Source organism: Haliotis rubra, unplaced genomic scaffold (assembly GCF_003918875.1).
Source record: "Haliotis rubra isolate DU_JTF1 unplaced genomic scaffold, ASM391887v1 Scf699, whole genome shotgun sequence".
NCBI lineage: Eukaryota > Metazoa > Mollusca > Gastropoda > Lepetellida > Haliotidae > Haliotis > Haliotis rubra.
Window position 1 is genome coordinate 278,405 of NW_025767411.1, and position 21,198 is coordinate 299,602.

The following is a 21,198-nucleotide window of genomic DNA, read 5'->3' on the forward strand; positions in this document are numbered from 1 at the left end:
GACCGTGATTCTCTCATCACAAGGGATACAGAACGGAGGATCCTCACCTTTCAGTAGGTATTTATGGATATATCTGGTGTGGCCAATACGACATCGTCGCATGATGACCTGTTCAAATCTGGACTGACAACTCAAGTAGGTGTAACCAATATAGGGTAGTAACATAGGTGAAATAACAAGACAAATATAAGACTAACTGGACTACACAGATACCAACCAGATACCAGGTTTATTACTACTTGTAGATTTTGAAAAGACATTCGATACAGTTGATTGGGTTTTTTATACACGAAACACTAAACGTGTTTGGCTTTGGTACTTCACTAAATAGATGAATAAAAACCTTTTACAACGAAATTCAATCATGTGAAATTGTTGATTATTTGAATCTATTTGTACAGCGCCGAGTTCCAGCTAGGCTGCTCACAGACGCTTTGTTTTCCCCTCACTCACAGGATGTCAATCTCAACGGCACTTCCTATAATAAATCTCAACTCCCTGGGATGTATACAACTCTTGCTGCCACTAGGCGCACTTAGTTCATGTGGCTTTCCCATCATTACGACGTACCCATTCACAGTTGGGTGGACTGGGACACTTAGTCACAGTACTTTGTCCAAGTTTAGTGCACGTTGCTGTACCCGCTACTGGGTGTTTGTACCCATTCATGTGGCCACCATCTGGTCATTTACCAACGGATTCGTGGATTCTTCTCAGTACCCAGGGTTGTGTACTGTACACTAGGGGTTCTGTACGCAAAGTTGAATCCAATGTTTTTACATCCGGTCACAGGTGGGCTCGATCCCGACACCTAAACCTCGCTGGATCACTAGCCTGGCACCTTAGACAGCTCGCCCACCACGCCCTCACTTTAAAATATTTAGTAGTTGTAGACAAGGTGATCCCTTATCTCCCTAAATCTTTATACTATGTGCTGAAATAGTAACAATAATGGTAAGAAACAACAAGAACATAAAAGGCATTAAGACTGGTAGCATTGAATATTTACTTCCACAATTTGCAGACGACACAACTTCTATGCTAGATTTTCTTGGTTATAAGTATATAAAACAAGGATACTCTGGATAGGGGAAAAAATGTTCTTGAATCAAACTATGCCAAGTGAGTGAGTGAGTTAAGATTAAAAGTCACATCGGCAGTATTTCAGCCATATCGTGACTAAAACAAATTCTATATTCATAATACATACATATAATATATAAAACCCTGTTAAAAAGGACAGTAACATTTCTAGATTATCACAAAATGAGTTAAAACTAGCTAGAATTTATCTTTAAAAGTAGAAAACTATGTTTGGACAATACAATGTAAAAATGGGCTATTGATCGCCACCCACTGAAGGTAGATCACCATACTAGTGACCATGGGGACTTACAGTACTTTTGCTACCTGCATGGACCCTAGTTAGAGTTACACCATCCCTTTAGCTGCTGGCAATTGTAGGAAACGTTAGCCAAAATTAAAAATAACAAATATACTACGTATAACATATTGGTAAGTTTAAATTTTACATTGAACTTTTTGGGACTTACGTACCCTTTCATGGGGACAATAATTTTACGATACTTTAAAACTAGGCCAAGAATGGAACCTGGATTGCAGACAAGATCTACTTGATCTACTTAGAATACAATTCAGTACCGATCTCAACGAACCATCATGTGTACTTTGGTTTCAAGAAATGTGACACCCCTTGGGAGAAATACCATACTTAAATCACGTATTCTTCCCAAATGCAACCATTTATTCTCATATCTTCCAGATCCACCAGATATTAGGCTTAAACCTTTTTTTTAAAAAATGCGTTTGGCGTTCATTTGGAAAAATTAACTCGACAAAGTAAGGATGTGAAACATCAGATTGAGGTATATAATGCCCCAAAATACTAGAAATAGTCCATGCACAAAAAATAGCCGAGCATCAAAATTAACGTCAACGTGGTGTCCATTATTATTCTTAAATATACCTTGTCCTGGTCCCTATGGTGCTTTTGACATTACCTGTAAGACACTAAGATTACAAATGATTACTAGGATAGGGAATGCATACTGCAAAGACTTTATGAAAGCCTGGTGGAATTTCATAGATAACATTCACGTTGAGAGTATAAATTGACAAGGGCATTTCAGCACAATATATATATGGTGTAACGAGAACTTAAAAATAGGAAATACCGGCATATTTTACAACGAGTGGTTTGTAAATGGGGTACGTTTCATCAACGATCCTGTAGATAACAAAGGACAATTCAGGCCATTCGAAACCTTCAAAACTCTTTTTTACACAGGTGTTGTTCAAGCTGTTAAATAGTTCTGTCGAAACCAACGATTACCCAAACTAAACACTTTCCTGCAATCTCACATTCTATATACTAGTATACCATCTGGACAAACAAAAACAAGGTTCACAGTATTACTATAAAACACTTATTAAAAATTATCCCCGAGAAATAATCACTTCGCCAAATGGGAGTTTGTCCATGGACATGATATTAACGAACAAGATAGGAAGAGTATCAATTCTGTCCCGTTTAGTTGCACGATGTGACTGAACAACAGTGGCTACAATATCAAATCTTACATCATATCTTGCCAACAAACTGTCTTCGCACTAAGATGGGTTGCGTTTACGGTACAAAATGCAGTTACTGTTCTAAAGACATGGAAGATGACATATATTTTTATTCTGGGAATGCAACAAAGTGAGTTCCATCTGGAGAGACCTGGTAAGTTGGTTATCGCACAACATGCAAGCCCAGTAACATTATCCAAAGAAAACGTTCTTTTCGGCTTTCTATCGAAGAATAACAATCCCTTAAACATTGTAATGTCAAAATGAATCATTTTGAACTTTAGAAAGAATAACTACCTATCAACATTTCAGTTCATACAGAAGGAGCACACTGCGTTATAAAAGTTAACAAAGTATACCTAGAGCTGTCATTAATTGTAATAGAGACTACTTCAATGAGGTTTGGTCAAACTGTTCTCCTAAATACCTGTCATGCAAATCCGTGTACATGCTTAGTATAAATACACAAATTATTAAAAATATATATATAAAATCTGATGTGGGTCGCAACAATACCACGTTCAACTTTCGGACGTTCAAAACGAAGTACACAAAGTGTTGAGAATTTAATTCAGTCTTATTGAATAGGAAATGTATACAGTAACAGAAAACCATGACTCAATGGATGTATATCCACAGCAGTCTCTAGAGCCAATTTGAAACACTTGATATAAGCATAGCTCATTTTTGTTTTCTTAGTCTGCCGCGATAGTGCTGGAATATTGCTGAAAGCGGCATAAACCAAATTCACTCACTATTTTTTTAGTTATGTTTATATGTACATGGCACATCATATAATTACAAAAGGCTGTTGAGAATAGTTATTTTATAGTTTGTGATAATCTCAACCAAAAGTTTGAACTTTAATGGTTTGTCATAGCAATGACTTCTCCCTTGCAAAAGTATATAATGATGTCTCCCTGCTATGCAGAGCGCGGAGTTTTCATGTAGCCGACATAGACGGCATGGTCTACCCTGTATCACTCGCCTATGAGCAATTTTGTGTAAAGACACCACTCTTCAGGTATTTTATTCAATTCTATGTCAAGAAATAAGTTTAATACAGTAAAGTAACAACAAGTTGTGAACATTAAATGTAAATTAATGTAGTTGTAGTGTTAGTTTTACACAGTGTTCTCAGTTTTCGTGCACTTCGATGTGCGAGGTATACCTTCATGTGAGTTTGTTAGTTTCACATTAGCGAAGTAATAATCGTTCATGTCAGAGCAGTGTCTGGTAAGAATTATTCATTATATTTTGCTAGTATTTTCACAAAGAGTTAATTTTGCATATTTTGTGAAAGGTGTAAAGAGCAGTGATAGTAATGCACCAGTGTCAGTGTCAGACTGTCTAGGTATTATTTTCAGCATTCAGTAATAGTGTGGATGCTTTGGATATTTATGTCAAGTACATGACATAATTGGATAAGTTTATAACTTTAAGTATATTTTCATGTTAAACGTGAGGCATGTGTATTATTAGCAGTTTAACTGTTAATTTCAGAATACACAAGATATTCATCTGTCGTGTTTAGTTCTTGCTGTAAGCAAAGCCATATGATAAAATGAATACAGTTGAAGATTACTGCACAAATTGCTAGATAAAACGTGTTTGTCCTCTTTGCCTTATGCAAGGGGACTCGCAAGCCTTTTATCTTAGTAATTTCTAAAACGGAACAATGTTGAATGTTACATCAGTGAGGTAACTGGGGAAGAAATATTCAACCGATGTGAAGTTTGAATACATGCATACTATGCTGAACATTAGTCCACACTGGGTAAATATGTATGTTTATGCTGCAGCAATTTTCCAGTATTGCGCGGCTAATGTTGGAGTGAGCGAGTTTAGTTTTAGCACTCAGCAATATTCCAGCTATATGGCGGCGATCTGTAAGTAATCGAGTCTGGACCAGACAATCCAGTGATCAACAGCATGAGCATCGATGTGTGCAATTGGGAACCGATGCTAATGTTGGTAAAAATACGAATATCATTATAAACAATATGCATGCTGAGTCCAATAGTAATTAGACATGGATCTTGAAAACACAGGGCCGCGTAGGTACAACGAAATGAAAAACATATTCAAATCTATGCTGTTGGCAACAGAACACCCTATCTCAAGTAACCCGTGAAGATCCGGGTTAGAAGTAACCTATGATGTCATAAGAGGCGACTATCGGGATCGGGTGGACACATTTCATTGTATCCCAATTGCGTAGATTGAAGCTTATGATGTTAATCACTGGGTTGCCTGGTCCAGACTCGTATAATTACAGACCGCTGCTATATAGTTTGGATATTGCTGAGTGCGGCGTTAAGCAACCAACCAACCAAGAAAACCTGTTTCAAGTGGAACCAGAAACTAAAGGTAGGTCAGTGCACAGTCACGACAATATCCTCCACAAGAAAGTAAACACAAATCTGCATGGTTGAAATATATTCTTTGGAAATAGCTAATGTTATGTGTTTGTTTTCTACACTTACCTCAACATAATGGCTGTATTCCTCACATATAGCCCGAGCCAAGCCCTGCAGTGCTGTTGAGTTGAACTCATTTTCATCTAGTTTTCCTATGGTAATGGTAAGTCCAGTTTTCTGTTTCTGAAACCTCTGCACAGACACTTGTTTGAGATTGAACATTTCCATAGGGTTTGTAGTCGATGCAATGATCAAATAGTACGTGCGATCTGAAACAAATTTTTCATATTGAGGACAAGGTACGATAAAAGATGTGTACAAGATAAATATAGACCTTTAAAAATGTTTTTGAAATCATTCCCTGTGAACATGATCTGAGGGAAAATAACAGTGCACCAATTGTAATAATAATCAGAATGCATTTTGTATTAGAAATGAGAAACACTGAAACTTCCATAGTAGCAAACTCCACCTGGTTCTTTTACAGACTGAGTTCGAGTTAACTGATAGTTTGGTGGAAACTGTTTTGGAACTGCAAAATTCCTTAAACCCTGATCATGCAGATTCTGGTTTGCAAAGTTAATTTGTATTTATACCTACAAATATGTTTCATATACAGTAACAGTCAACTTCAAATATTTTCCTTGTCTTAGCTGTTGATATGTACTTACAAAATAATATAGTGCATTGAGGTAGCATTTGGTAGCTCACCCAGGAAACACGAAGATGAAGGGCATGGCTCGAAGCTATGTTTGTGGCCGTATTTAGATGCTGACATAGAAACAATAGTAAAAAGTGTGGCCCCTTTACATCCTTGGGGGTTTCCTTCTCAACCGTGGCACAGACTTCACATGGATCACGCCCATTCATGGGTACTGCATTGATTGTTCCATCACAAGGGATAAATATTTCAATGTGAAAACAGTTCAGGATCTTTTAACGTTAATTATCATTTAATTATTGCATTTTAAAAAGAAATGGAATTGTTACATAAATGTTGATAAATGACTTGTAAATAGATAAACATTTTATTATTAGCAGTTTGATTAGCAGCTGCGATTGCGAGTGACTGTATCCTCACAGTATTGGGGTTGAAGTATTGTAAAATTATTGTCCTCCAGCGACTGATATAAATCCGTCTTCGTACCTTGAAGGTATCCAAAGTACTATTAATCCCCATGGTCTCTAGTATGGTGATTAACCTTCAGTTGCTAGTGATGTATTGCTAGTGATCTATAGCCCGTTTTCATATTGTATTGTCTTGAATTATAGTATACGTTTTTAGTTACATGCTCGTTTTATATCTGTGAATACACCAGTAGTTTTACTGTTCATAGTAAACAGTTCTATAGCTTTTAATATTATTGATCTTTACTGATAATTAATTTTTCTCGTCACGATACGGCTGAAATATTGCCGCTGTGACGATGAATATTCACTCACTCACTCCATTCATGGGTAACACTTTTTTTCATAGCGATTGATGCGTACTCCAAGTGGATCGAATGTGTGTTCTCTATGTCAAATACATAGAGAACCAAAACCCAGCTCCGCAGGGTGTCCTGTATACCAGAAACTATTGCAAATGATAATGCTAAAGCTTTTGTAGGGGAAGAATGTGCTGCATTTATGCCCGCGAATAGAATGAAACATGTGACGTCATCTCCTCATATCCCGGCTCGGAATGGCTCAGCAGAAAGGACAGTTCAAATAATAGGTGAAACAGTTGCCACTCAACTACACAAGTTACTATTCTCTTAACGGCATTCGACAACACGTGTATTCCCTTCACGTATTTTCACGTACACCGACTGCGTTCCCGATTGGATTTGATGTTTCCAAATTTGACATCTAAGGTGGGAAAGAGCCAGAAAAAAATCGTGGATCAGTCAGCACAAAGGAAATGTAGGACATGTCAAGTGAACCTGTGGAGGTGGTGGCATCGGCTGAAACGGCAGCACTTCGTCTTTCAACCAGAGTTACTCGGAAACCATCATATTTCGTGTCAAAGTGACATATACGTGAATTGAGTATGTCAAACTGACATTTTAGTTAAACTGAATTAAGGAGATTATGATCATGACCATATATCTTTAAATACGGTTGAGATAGTCCTACTCATATATTTTCTAAAACAGTTTGAATTCCATTAAGTATTACATAACAATGGTTACGTGTACCTTACACAGACAAGTGCACAATACTATGTAACCACAATAGTTAATACAATGATAGGCCAACAGACGTCCCTTTGCATAATGCGGGTAGCTGTTTTTAGTGACAGAACCCAACACCAGCCGTGTTGGAAAGTCTGGAACACAATGACCGATTTTGCTGCTAAGGCAGCACTCAACAAATCTGTGCAAGCACTTTCGATCCCATATTCGGATTACAAAGCTACCATAAGATGTTATATCCGTGATCTAATGCAAAAGACACCCAAGTAGTTGTCAATAAATTACCTGCAATTAAACCAATCATCGGTTACACTTACTTGGGTTGTCAATCCAGATTTGAAGAGATCATCATGCGACGATGTCGTATTGGCCACACACGATATACACATGAATATGGACTTAAGGTGATGATCCTCCATTTAGCATCCTTCGTGATGAGAGAATCACAGTCTGTATTGACTGTATTGATTTTTCCATCACAAGGGATAAATATTTCAATGCCATTGATTGGCACGTTTTCATTATTATGTTTCTACTTAGATAAATGATATTGTCTTACTAGGTAGCAATCAACATTGTTAATGGCTGTATCTCCAAAGGGGGTGAAAGTGTTATTGCCATCCTGAGAGGGTACGCAAATCCCAAAACAAAGTAAATCTAAACATACTACTATTTTTAAACGCAGTATATAAGGAATTCTTATTTACGGCTATATCGTGAAAAATTCTTAATAGCTGAAGGGATGGTATAAATCCAGCTTGAATTCATGCAGAAAGCAAATGTACTGCAATTCCCCATGATATTTATCTTGGTGACTTACGTTCAGTTGTTGGCAATCTATAGCCTGTTTTTATAATAATTAATTTATAACTTTATTTAGTCACGATATGGTTGAAATGCTGTGCTGTGAAATGCTTAAAATCTTAACTTGCTCACTCTTTGCAGTATGTCACAAAGCTTTATTCTAATGACGTAAGTCCAAAAACATTCAAATTTGAATTTAAGCTTGCCAGCTATTTAACGTAGTATTTTTGTTCTCTTATAGTTAGGCAATGTTTTCCTACAATCGACAGCGGCTGAAGGGATGGTGTAAATCCTACTAAGGTCCATGCAGGTAGCAAAGGCACTGTAAGTCCGCATGGTCCCTAGTATGGTGATCAACCTTCAGTTCGCTGACAAAGTCGCTGGAAAGACAGCAGACGGACGGCACCACCGATCACGTCCAGCCTTACTTCAGAGGCATGCAAGAAGTCGCAACTCAACCCGAATCCATCGACGCGTCCATCGACACCTTGTTTGCAAAAATACGAGAATTGCTTGAATGCTACACGCACATGGGCTCGGGCTGGGTCGTGGACACGATCGACACAGTCTACCTGAACATAGCAAACTACATGCCAGTAAAAGGCTGATCGTACCTGGACCTGCCACCGTACTACAAAAACAAAAAAGCCCTCATCAACCTTAAAACCACCAACGACGATATTGATAATGACTGCACGGTGGTGGCTATCATAGTTGCCAGGTACAAACCGACAGGCCATCCGTTCAGACGTTCCAGCTATCCGTCGATCGAGGACTCCGAGTTTGACTTCACGGGCGTAGAACGCTTAATATCCCTCTCCTACTGGACGCGATTCGAAAGACTCATCAACTTTGCCATCAACGTGTTCGCAGAAGGCAGAAATTAAACCATCGTGCACCGAATCAGCTCCATGCCCGACGATATGCCCAGACTCAATATATTTCTGACGGAAAAGAGGGCATCGGACATTATCACTACATGGCGGTCAGAAATCTGAACCGACTGTTGTACGATCAAACGAAACATGGTGGAAAAAAACACTTTTGCAAACGGTGTCTGCACGGCTTCACTCAAGCCGACCTGCTGGAATCGTATCGGGAGGATTGTCGGGGCGTGGGACAGACGGCCGTCCAAGTAGACATGCCCGACATAATGAAAACCAAGCTAAAATTCGTCCATCACAAGCACCAAATGCCGGTGCCCTACGTCATATACTTCGAAGCCATCGTCAAAAGCGTTGACACCGTCACTCCATCCCTAGACAAAAGTTTCACGCACAAAATGCAAGAACACGAAGCCTCCGGGTTCGAGTACGTGGTCGTTCAAGCGATGGGAAAACGAATGCTTCCTTGGTCTACCGAGGTCCCGACGCAGCCGAACGACTTCTCACGTTCTTGCAAGACGAAGAAAACATCATCAGAGAAAGTTTGTCGAACCCTGCTCACATGCGCAATTTCTGTTATACTGAAACGTGTGCCGGAGACCCCTTGAAGACGATACCGTTCGAGATCACTGCCACATCGTCGGCAAGTACCGAGGCGCCGCTCATAACGCCTACAACTTAAAGCTCAAGATCAATCCCAAAACCATAAAAAATCCCTGTCGTGATTCACAACCTTCGCGGTTACAATTCCCACTTGATCATGCAGGCCATCGCAAAGTTCGACAGTAAAATAACGTGCATCCCCAACAACATGGAAAAATACATGTCGTTCTCCTTAGACGGTCTGAGATTTATCGACAGTTTTCAGTTCCTGACATTTTCTCTAGACAGTTGGTCAAAGCCAACAACCCGAACGACTTCCACATCACCACGTATACCCATACGAATACATGAACGACTGGCCAAAATTCGATGAGACACGATTGCCTCCCATTGATCGTTTTTACAGCACCTTGACCGATTCCAACATCTCCGAAGAACATTACGCGCATGCGCAAAAAGTGTGGAACGCATTCCACTGCAAAACGATGGGCGATTACCACGACCTGTACTTGAAAACGGACATGCTGCTGCTGGCCGGAGTGTTCGAGATATTCAGAAAAACGTTCTTGAAACAGCTCAGCCCGGATCCTGCGTGGTATATCCTCTCTTGGGACGCCTTGTTGAAAAAAGACCAGAGTTAAATTGGATTTGTTAACGGATTACAACATGCACCTGTTCGTGGAGAAAGGCTTGCGAGGTGGGATTTCGATGGCATCCAAACGATATGCGAAAGCCAAAAACCAATACGTGAAAGGATATGACTCGAGCAAACCGACCAAACACATCCTCCATCTCAACGCCAACAACCTGTACGGCTGGGCCATGAGTCAGTATCTCCCCACCGGTAGGTTCGTATGGGTGCACGCAAAATATTTCACCTCGACGACAATCTTGGCTCTCCCCGAACACTTCGAGTTAGGATACATATTCAAAGTGGACTTGGAATATCCAGTGGAATTACACGAAGTGCACAACAGCTATCCGCTGGCTCCCGACTGCTTGATGGTGAACACGGACTGGATGTCCAAATATCAACAAAACTTGCTGGGAGACAACAAACCGGCTAACGTGGAAAAGCTCGTACCAAACTCGATGAACAAGTCAAAATACGTCGTTCACTATCACAACCTGCAGCTGTACTTCTCGCTGGGCATGAAATTGAAAAATATCCATAGCATGCTCGGATTCCGTCAAAGTCCCTTTGATGGAACCATACATCCGGCTGAACACCGACCTGAGTAAAAAAGCCACCGGCAACTTCGAGACAAACCTCTACAAGCTCATGCACAACTCCGTGTTCGGCAAAACCATGGAAAATTTGAGAAAACGCGTGAACGTGAAGCTAGTCAGATCCAGTGAGGAAGAAAAACTCAGGAAAATCAGAGCCAGCCCGGCGTTCAACCGAAGCATAATATTTGACGACGGCTTGGCAGCGCTGCACATGAACAAAACCCACATCAGAATCAACCGGCCAGTTTACCTGGGGATGTGCATCCTCGACTTATCCAAACACTTGATTTACGACTTCTACTACAACAAGCTGAGGAAACAGTATGGTGACAATCGATGCAAAGTGCTGTACACGGGCACGGATTCCCTGCTGATGGAAATTCACACCGAGAATGTATACGAGGACATGAAGACAAACATGCACCTGTACGACACCAGTGACTACCCCAAAGATCACCCTATACACAGCCAAGTCAACAAAAAAGTACTCGGCAAGATGAAGGACGAATGCGTGGGCACGCAGATCACTGAGTACGTTGGCTTGAGACCCAAAATGTATTCCATCAAGAAAGCTGACGACGACGAAATCAGCAAGGCGAAAGGCGTGAAAAAACGTGTTGAAAAAACACATCAAGCACATCAAGGAAGCCCTGTTCAAGAATAAAATGTTCAAACACCAGATGAATATGCTGAGGAGCGACAGACACAAGATATACAGACTGAGAATCAACAAGATGTCGCTGTCTCCCATGGACACAAAACGATGGATCGCCATCGACGGAGTCACCACTTACACGTACGGACACATGCACATATTAAATATGTAACACGCAGGCAATACATAAATAATGGAAAAAAATTTATTACAGCCCACGCGGGGGCTGGAAAGGCGCAGATCCATCCCGAAACTCCCCAAGTTTCAGAAGAGAAAGCCAAAGCCTGGCTCAGAAAACAAGCTATCTGGCAAGTCTACCTACCAGCGCCACGGTACATCCCGAGAAGAAACTTCGACATTTCAACGCCGAATCGCGTGCAACAAGCCGACCTCATGTTTCTCCCGCATGACAGGGTGAAACACAAAACCTCCAAGTTCGCCCTGACAATCGTCGACGTTGCTACAAGGAAGCCGAACCGTTGATGACCAAAGATTCGAACGAAGTCGCCAAAGCCTCAGAACGCATCTACAAATGCAGTCACTTGACATGGCCTGCCGTATTGCAAATTGATCCCGGACGTGAGTTCATGGGAGCCATGTCGCAGCTGCTGGCCAAACACAAAGTCCAAGTGAGACGAGGTATAGCAGGAGCTCACCGTAGCTAAGCCATCGTTGAGAGATTCAATCGCACCTTAGGCTAACGCCTGTTCTCACACCAATACTCACAGGATTTAATGGATCCCGGAAACAGAAACACGGAATGGGTCGTACGCTTACCGCGAGTGATTGATGCCATCAACAACGAAGTCACCAGACTCGTGGGCAAGAGACACATCAAAGCCATCAAAATGAAATCTGTTAACAACACCAAATCGGCAGCAGCACGTCGCCATAAAACGGAGAAAACATTACCAGACCGGGTAAGTGTTAGATACTTGTACGAGCCTGGCGAATATGAGGGAGACAGCAGAAAACGCGCCACCGATCCGATATGGTCCATGAAACATACAATGTCGACCTGGTCGACATCCAAGACGGCGAACCGAACTTGTACTACTTGAAAGACGGGCCGCCGAGAGTATTCGTCAGAGAGGAGTTGATGATCCTACCTCGTGACACAGTCCCTTTTCGATCGCCCACTGTATAATAATTCTCATGATTGTGTGTGTGTGTGTGTGAACGCAACAAGATATGAGCCTAAATTTGTCTCTCACAAACTGTTCAAGAAACCACATTCAGTCAGCGCTGGCGTGTGACATACATTAACAGATGAGTTACAAAAAACAAACATCGATCAAAGGATTAAGTGATAACACGCTGATTGATTAATTACTTTTATCCTGCACAGCGGATTTGTCAAAAGCTTTACATTACCTGGATCTGTCAGATGTGGCGTAACGTTGTCCTGAAATTCATCTCCTGCTCTACCAGATGGTCGAAACACAATTAATCTTGGATGCTTCGAAATTGGCAAAGGTTGACGTTCAGTGACAGTTTTTGTCATTATCTTGCTGTTTAATCTGTTACATATTGCATTTTTCAAATCTTCATTTGTCCGGAAGTTCGGCACTACAAGTATGTCATCGCTACTGATGAAGTCATGTCCTGCAAATAGACAAGAGAGTGAGTGAATGAGTGGATGAGTTAATATTTAATGTCACACTGGCAACATTTCAGCCATATCTCGGCTAAAACAAGTTATAAATACATGACAAATGAATGATAGTTGAATGATAAACACCTGTGGAAGAAGGACTAAATATCACCAGAAGATCACAGATTTAGATATAAAACTAGTATGTAAAACTAAATCATTTAAGCTTAAATTTAATTTGAATGTTAACTACGTACCCTCTCAGAAGGACAATATTCTATGACAAGTCCCCTGAGAGGACCTATGTGGCCAATTTAGCTCCCACCCTAAATATCAGGATCCACGAGCGGGGGACATCGTTTGATGTCCTTTCCAATATCTGGCAATCAAAAAGAGCATGCGTTTGGGTGTTGCTCTCTTCTCTTCGGTCGGCTTGCCGACCGGTGTACAGTGCTTCCAGGTCGCCCACACGACCTTCAAGAGAAACACGGTGGCTAGCGAGAGGTAAGTTCACTTTTGGACGCGATTCTACCGTCTGCCCCACCTTCTGCATGTCCAGACGGGTGTCTTCCTGCACCGTCTGTGCAACTGCCTCTGTGCTTTCTATTTCCTTGCGGAGTTCGGCAGCGGCATCCAGCATAGACAAGATGTCTACCAACATATTCATTGTTTGCTCCACACGGGCCTCGATCCTCCGTAGGCGGTCGTAGAAGTCCTGTATCATCGGATTTGTCGCTGGTGGGCGAGAGGGTTGACGGTTCTGAGGTAGGTAATACGGTTGTGCTGGAGGGGGGGAGGTCGGATTTGGAGATATCTCCCTAGCGGGGGAGGAAATGGGTTTTGTAGCAATATGCATATCTTCTTCTGTATTCCATATATTGCGTAGTCGATTGGAACCGATTCCAAATTGTTGTTTCGTTTCAGAAATCTTTCCACGCATCTTGCGAATCTTTTCCACTTGCGATAGTTGTCTTTTCGGAGGCATTTTTTTGTACTATATATCTAGAATCGCACAATTGTCTAAAAGAAAACTTGGCAGAAACTAGGCAAACTAGGCACAAACTAGGTGCAACCTAGGCAAAAACTATTCAAACTAGGTGCAAACTAGGTACAAACTAGGCACAAGCTAGGTAAACACATGTCTAAGACTAGGAAACCTAGTTTTTCCACAGTATTAGCAAATCCAAGCAAGAATAGCAAACTTTCGGAAAAGAGAAACGTGGGAAGATGTCTGCCATGCAAGCAAAAACACAAAGCTATTGCGAGAGCGTGGGTGATCGAGTTAAGATTTTAAGTCACATCGGCAGTATTTCAGCCATATCGTGACTATATCAAGTTATATATTAACAATAATTATAGGTAAAGCACAGGAACCTGCCAACGAAGGACAATAAAACAACTTGACTATCACAGATATTATATATTGTAAAACTAGTAATGAAATCTAAAACAGTTTAACCATACATGACAACACAATATAATAACAGGCTATAGATCGCCAACAACTGAAGGTAGATCACCATACTAGGAACCATGGGGACTTACAATGCCTTTGCTACCTGCATGGACCCTAGCTGGATTTACATCATCCCTTCAGCCGTTAACAATTTTGACAAATCTAGCCAGACATTAAAAAGACACATATTCTACGATTAAAAGGTGAAGAGTTTAAATTTACTTTGAATTTTTTGGGATACTTACGTATCCCCTCAGGAGGACAATAATTTTACAGTACTTTAACCCCCCTTGAGGATACAGCCACTAACAATCTGAGTCACTAATTCAAACTTCCAATCACAAAATATTTATCTCTTTACAAATCATTTAACAAATTTAATTCTTCTAAAATGCGATAATTAAATGAGAACTGTTATTATTAAAAAGATCCTTCATAGTTCGTGATTTAAAATAGTTATCCCTTGTGATGGAATTTTCAACACAGTCAAGCAAGACATGCTTGACTGTGATTCTTTCATGACAAGGGATGCAAAATGGAGGATCTTCACCTTTCAATAGGTATTCATGAGTATATCTTGTGTGGCCAATACGACATCGTCGCATGATGACCTCTTCAAATCTGGACTGACAACCTAAGTAGGTATAACCAATTGAGGGTTATATTTCGTGTAATTTATTAATACCTATTTGGGTGTCCCACTTCTTCTGCATCAGATCACGGATGTCCGATCTAATCAGAGCTTTGTAATTATAGTATGGAATAAGAAGTGGTGTCACAGATTTGTTGAGTGCTGCCCTAGCAGCAAGATCGGCCATTGTGTTCCCAGAAATGACAACGTGGCTGGGTAACCAACAGAAAACGATGTCATATTGGCCAGTAGCAAGATCATTGTATAGTTCAGTGATTTCTATTAAGACTGGGTGTTTGGAAAAAAGATTTTTAATAGCCTGAAGGCAAGAAAGAGAAAATATGATATATTGTTTATATTTTGGGTGTCTATTAATATATTTAAGAGCTGTTAGTATCGCATTTGCTTCTGCTGTAAAAATAGAGCTGTTATCCGGTAATCGAGAAGATATTGTTCTGGATCCAACGACAGTAGCACAAGCCACTGCGCCACCATCCTAGGATCCATCTGTAAATAGGGATGTATATGTATTATATTTATTCCTTATTTGATTAAATTCTTGTTTATATTGGAATTTATTAGTTTCTGATGTTTTAAATGTGGTTAATGTTAGGTCGACTTGGGGCCTAACCAATTGCCAAGGAGGAAAAGAAAGCAGACGGGAAGGAAAATATTTTCTAGCTGGAACAAGAGAAGATGTTTTTTTTGTACAGATCCTCATTGAGGGGATTAAAGACACAGTTATATGCAGGGTTCATCTGATTCGAATATAGGTTAGCAATATACTGCAAAAATAATTTGAAACGGCGTTGGTTTAAAGAAGGCTCGTCAGCTTCAAAGTAAATACTGTCAAAAGGAGAAGTTCGGAAAGATCCATGACAAAGTCTTAGACCTTGGTGGTGGATAGAATCAAGAAGTTTCAAGTTGCTTTTACAGGCCCCAACATATACGATGGAGCTGTAATCATGTCTTGATCAGATGAGTGATCTGTACAAATGAAGGAGGGTAGTTTGATCCCAACCCCACTTTGAACTTGACACGACTTTTAATAGATCTAATGCCTTCAAGCATTTAGTCTTCAAATACTTAATATGTGGTAAAAAGATCAAATGTTGGTCGAAAATCAGTCCCAGAAATTTGGCTTCCTTCACGACGTTAATTGGAGAACCATCTAAGAACAATTCGGGATCTTTATGAGGCTTATACTTCCGACAGAAATGTATACATTTGGTCTTTATCTGTAAAATTTTAAAGCCATTCTCAAGTGACACATCTGTAATTGTCTCTCAATGGTATACATATTTTTATCACGACATGAAACGTTAAAATCATCCACAAACAATGACCCATCTATTGAGTCATTTAATACTTTTGGGAGACTATTGATTTTTATGCTAAACAAACTAACAGACAAAATACCGCCTTGTGGAACCCCCAGATCCTGATTATAATGGTCAGACAGGGTTGACCCAACACGAACTTGAAATTGTCTGTCTGCTAAAAACTGGGATATGAAATGAGGCAAACGGCCTCTTAAACCAAAGTCATGTAAATCTCTTAAAATACCATGTTTCCATGTTGTATCATAAGCTTTTTCCAGGTCGATAAAGATTGATACAGCATGCTGGTTATTTACAATGGAATTATTAACGAATGATTCTAGGCGAACCAAATGGTCAATAGTGCTTCTATTTTTGCGAAAACCCCATTGAATGCTAGAAATATGATTATTGGATTCTAGAAACCATACTAATCTATTATTGACCATGCGTTCCATGGTCTTACAAACACAGCTTGTTAAAGAAATTGGTTTATAGTTAGATGGATCTGTATTGTCTCGGCCAGGCTTTGGTATTGGCACAACAATGGCATGACGCCACGAAGGAGGAAAGTGTCCTGTTGTCCACATATGATCAAAAATGTTCAGAAGTGTTTCAAGACATGCATTGGGTAAATGTTTCTGGAGCTTATAGTGGGTGTTATCTGCTCCAGTTGTCGTATCATGAGCTTGCGCCAAGGCAGTATTCAGCTCATGCAATGAAAATACTTCATTATAGTCTTCACTATATCTTCAGAATGAAAGTTAAGTTTCAACTGTTCTTGATGATTTTTATATTTCTGAAAATTGGATTATTATTTGATGAAGAAGAATGAGCAGCTAAAGCTTCAACCTACTTGTTAGCAATGTCAATTTTATCCGTTAACATACTGTGTCCATCTTTAAGATGATGAACACTAGAATTTCTACCTTTGCCCTTGATTGCCCTGTATCATGTTCCACACATTCGTCATTGGTGTACGTGAATTAATTTGTTATACTAAGTTCTTCCAAGACTGACGTTTACTTTGTTTAAAAGTACGTCGAGGCTTGGCATTATTTATTTTTTATATTATTTAAATTGTGAACTGTACGATGTCGTCGAAAGTACTTCTCATGCATTTTTCTACACTTCCTTGCTCGTTTACAATCATCAGAAAACCATGGTTTACGACTATGAGGTTTAGCAGAGGACCTAGGAATAGTTTCATCAGCGAAGGTCGGATTTCAATTTGTCAGTACAAAGTGTTTGGAATAAAGGCCAATTAGCCTTATTAAAATTCCACCTTGTGGGCCATTAGTCGGATTTGTAGCTGAGAGAATTGTGGGAAAATGGTCACTACCACAGAGGTCATCATGGACCAACCATTCAAACTCTTTATAAATAATTGGAACTGAGAGTGACAAATCAAGTTCAGAATACGTTCCCGTACAAGGATGTAAATAAGTGGCTGATCCATCATTAAATATGCATAGACTATTATTAGAAATGAAGTCTCAATGATTTTCCCTTTATTGTTCGACCGCCACCTGACATTCTTACCACACATAAAATGTTTGAAAACAAAGTGCTTGAAGGCTGTAGACTTGCTAAAAGTAGTCTCAAATACAGAGTGGGGAGGGGATCAGACCACCCTCCTTCACTTGTACAGATCATTAGTTCGCAGTAAACTAGATTATGGCTCCATTGTCTACGGTGGAGCCTGCAAAAGCAATTTAGAAAAATTATACTCTATCCACCACCAAGGGCTGAGGCTCTGCCTGGGAGCTTTTAGGACCTCTCCGGTAGACAGTCTATCTGCGGAGGCCAATGAACCTTCCCTTGAACAACGCCGCATTAAACTCTCACTGCAGTATATCACTAAATTACGTTCAAATGAGTCCAATCCAGCATACAATTGTGTTTTCAACCCGCTCTATGAAAACTTGTTGCCTAAACTACCAAGCCTGGTTCCACCACTTGGAATCAGGATCAAACCACACATATCTGCAGCTAAAATTGATCTCAACATCATTGCACCTTACCGACTTCTGTCCTCACCGCCATGGCAAATGGTGAAACCACAGGTCGATCTTACACTCACCAAACCCAAAAAGTCTGAAACAAATACTTTGGTGTTCCAACAGGAATACAACCAGTTACGTTAGAAGTATAACACCCATAGATCCATTTTCACAGACGGATCCAAGGACGATGGCCAAGTTGCCAGCGATACAGTCATTGGATCCAAGACTGTCTCCTCTAGGATCCCCGAAAACAGTTCCATTTTCACCGCTGAAGCCAAAGCTATCTTCTCAGCTTTGACCTACATTCAACAGCAAAATCAGTCCAAAAACTTCATCGTTTTTACAGATTCATTATCCTGCCTTCAAGCACTTCTAAACGTGACTTCAAGTCACCCTATCATCCTGGACATACTAGAACTTTACAACGACCTTTCTACTGGCCAATGTGACATCGTCCTCTGCTGGTTGCCCGGTCACGTCGGCATAGCAGGTAACACTAAGGCCGATGCTGCAGCAAAAGCAGCTCTTGAAAAGCCCCTATCTCCACTGCTGATCCCGTACAGTGATTTCAAACCCACTATCAGAAGCTATATTCGGGACCTGATGCAAAAAAGTTGGGACACTCAAGTAGGAAGAAACAAACTCCATGAATTGAAGCCAACAATCGGTTATACCTACTTGGGTTGCCAGTCAAGACGTGATGAAGTAATTTTACGACGATGTCGTATTGGCCACAGTCGATTTACACATGACTATCTGCTAAAAACGGACGGGGATGGACCCCCAATATGTCTCTCCTGCGATGAGGCTTTCACCGTCAAGCATATTCTGCTTGACTGTGTGGACTTTACATCTGCAAGGGACTCGCATTATCACGCAACCAATCTGAAAGATCTGTTCTCCAGCGTGAGCGCTCATCTGATACTGAACTACCTGAGGGAAGTTGATCTATATCATAAATTGTAACTGTGTAATGTCACTAACGAATTTACCTGCTTTTCAATTTAGTGCTATGACATTCTCTGTTCCAAAATGACAATGTAATGAATGTGTGTCTTTGAAACGAAACCACTTTGTACTTACAATGTATATTAATGCAAACTTGTTCTCGTCACTATATGGCTGGAGTAATGCCGATGTGACGTAAAGCCCAACTCAACTCAACTCAACTTTATTGTTAATATTGGTACTTCTAATATTGGTACTTCTAATATTGGTACTTCCCCATAAACCTAACTGTGCCTAGACGGGTGGTAGAATAGGCCCGTTTCTACCAATCGGCTGGTCACGCCTTGCCCTGTGCATGGAATGTTTATACAAAATTTGGTATTACATAACACTTTTGGCCATGTTCAAAATGTTTATTGATATTCTGCAAAAACCGATTAGCCTTGCAGACCCATGCACAGAAGGCGATGGCTCATGGACCAATCTGGTGATGCTCACCTCCGATTTCGGTACATCTCCAATTGATTGTCATGGGCCGAAGCATCCTGACTTTTAATCTGGTAGACAGCTACAGCATTTCATGTCAAATTCGCTGGAATATAACACCCCCTTATCCCCGGTCTTTGCAGCTTGGAGATCCGCTGCAATATAAGATCGTCCTTGTTGACACTCCATGGTGGATGGGGAGAGGGGGATGCTGAACCACATTCCTTACGACATGGTGGGAATACCCCGGCTCAAAATGAAGACATATGGACACTGACAATTCCTGGTCTGACGTGAGTACGCCCCTTTCGACCCAATTACTGGCCGGTCTTTTTTATCATCGAAGCTTGTGACAAGCAACCTTTGCAATTGAACCCATTTGCAGTCTCCAAGGGTATAGCTGGTATCCGCGGAGAAGTTGCCAATGTTACAAAGCTCTGGTCCGGTTCTCTATTAGTAGAATGTGCTTGGAGGCAGCAATCCTTGAATCTACTGAAATTACAAGAGTTTGTCTATGTAAAGGTTGCTGTCTCAGCGCACAAAACACTCCCCTCATGTAGAGGCATTGTACGGGACGGAGCTCGGTGCCTGTCTGACATGACTGAGGAACAAATTGTCCAGGAACTTTCCCAACAGTCTGACACAGCTGTGAAGAGATTCACTATCAAGAAGGACGGTGTTTTTCAACCCACAAACACCTACCTTTACGTTCGCCCGATCAAAGATTCCCGTATCTATAAGAGCAGGTTATTGCAGCATTGGTGTGGAGGTATATGTACCTAATCCACTCCGGTGCTACAACTGCCAAAAGTTTGTACATGGATCCAAGCCCTGTAGTTATTCTGCTGTTTGTTACCGCTGCGGTGACAAGCATGAGGGCAATGACTGTGCTAAGATAGTGAAGTGCACAAACTGCGGTAGTAACCATATGTCCTCTTCCAAGTTTTGTCCAGTGTGGAAACGCGAATCCGAGATACTAAAGATCAAGCACAAAGAAAATGTCTCCTTTCATGAAGCTAAGAAGAGGGTTGCAAGTTTAACTGAAGCTCCTTCAACCATCACCTACTCTTCTGCTGTCTCCCGTCCTTCTATCACTACTGCAGCTATCTCGTGTCTATCACTACTGCAGCTATCTCGTGTCAGACCGGATCTGACATGGGTCATGTCTTCTCAGCCCATCTCAACCACTCCATCTCCAAAGCCAAAAAGCACCCTTGAGGAGCAACCTCCTCGTGGTGGGTGCTGGGTAACGACAATGGCTCTTTGCCCCCGTGTGGACCCGGGGTCGAATAGGTCCACAATACCCCATTGCTGGTTGTAACAGACGACCAAATTGGGCAACCCGTTTGCCGTGGGTTGCGTCCCTGTGTCGGTAGAGGAAGGGAGTCTAGTG

General features: G+C 40.9%; 1 protein-coding gene across 6 annotated transcripts in view; it reads right to left on the bottom strand.

The window, feature by feature from the left end:
• Window positions 1-21,198, bottom strand: part of LOC124258565 — a 245,541-nt gene that overhangs the window by 165,177 nt on the left and 59,166 nt on the right. For 5 of the 6 annotated variants that reach the window (XM_046692629.1, XM_046692626.1, XM_046692625.1 and 2 more), the window contains 2 exons: window positions 12,740-12,970; window positions 5,079-5,281 (listed from right to left, as the gene is read on the bottom strand). In XM_046692629.1, the coding sequence (XP_046548585.1) occupies window positions 5,079-5,281; window positions 12,740-12,970 (434 nt within the window). The remainder of the gene's footprint in view (window positions 1-5,078; window positions 5,282-12,739; window positions 12,971-21,198) is intronic. The other variant, XM_046692631.1, reaches the window with a different exon arrangement.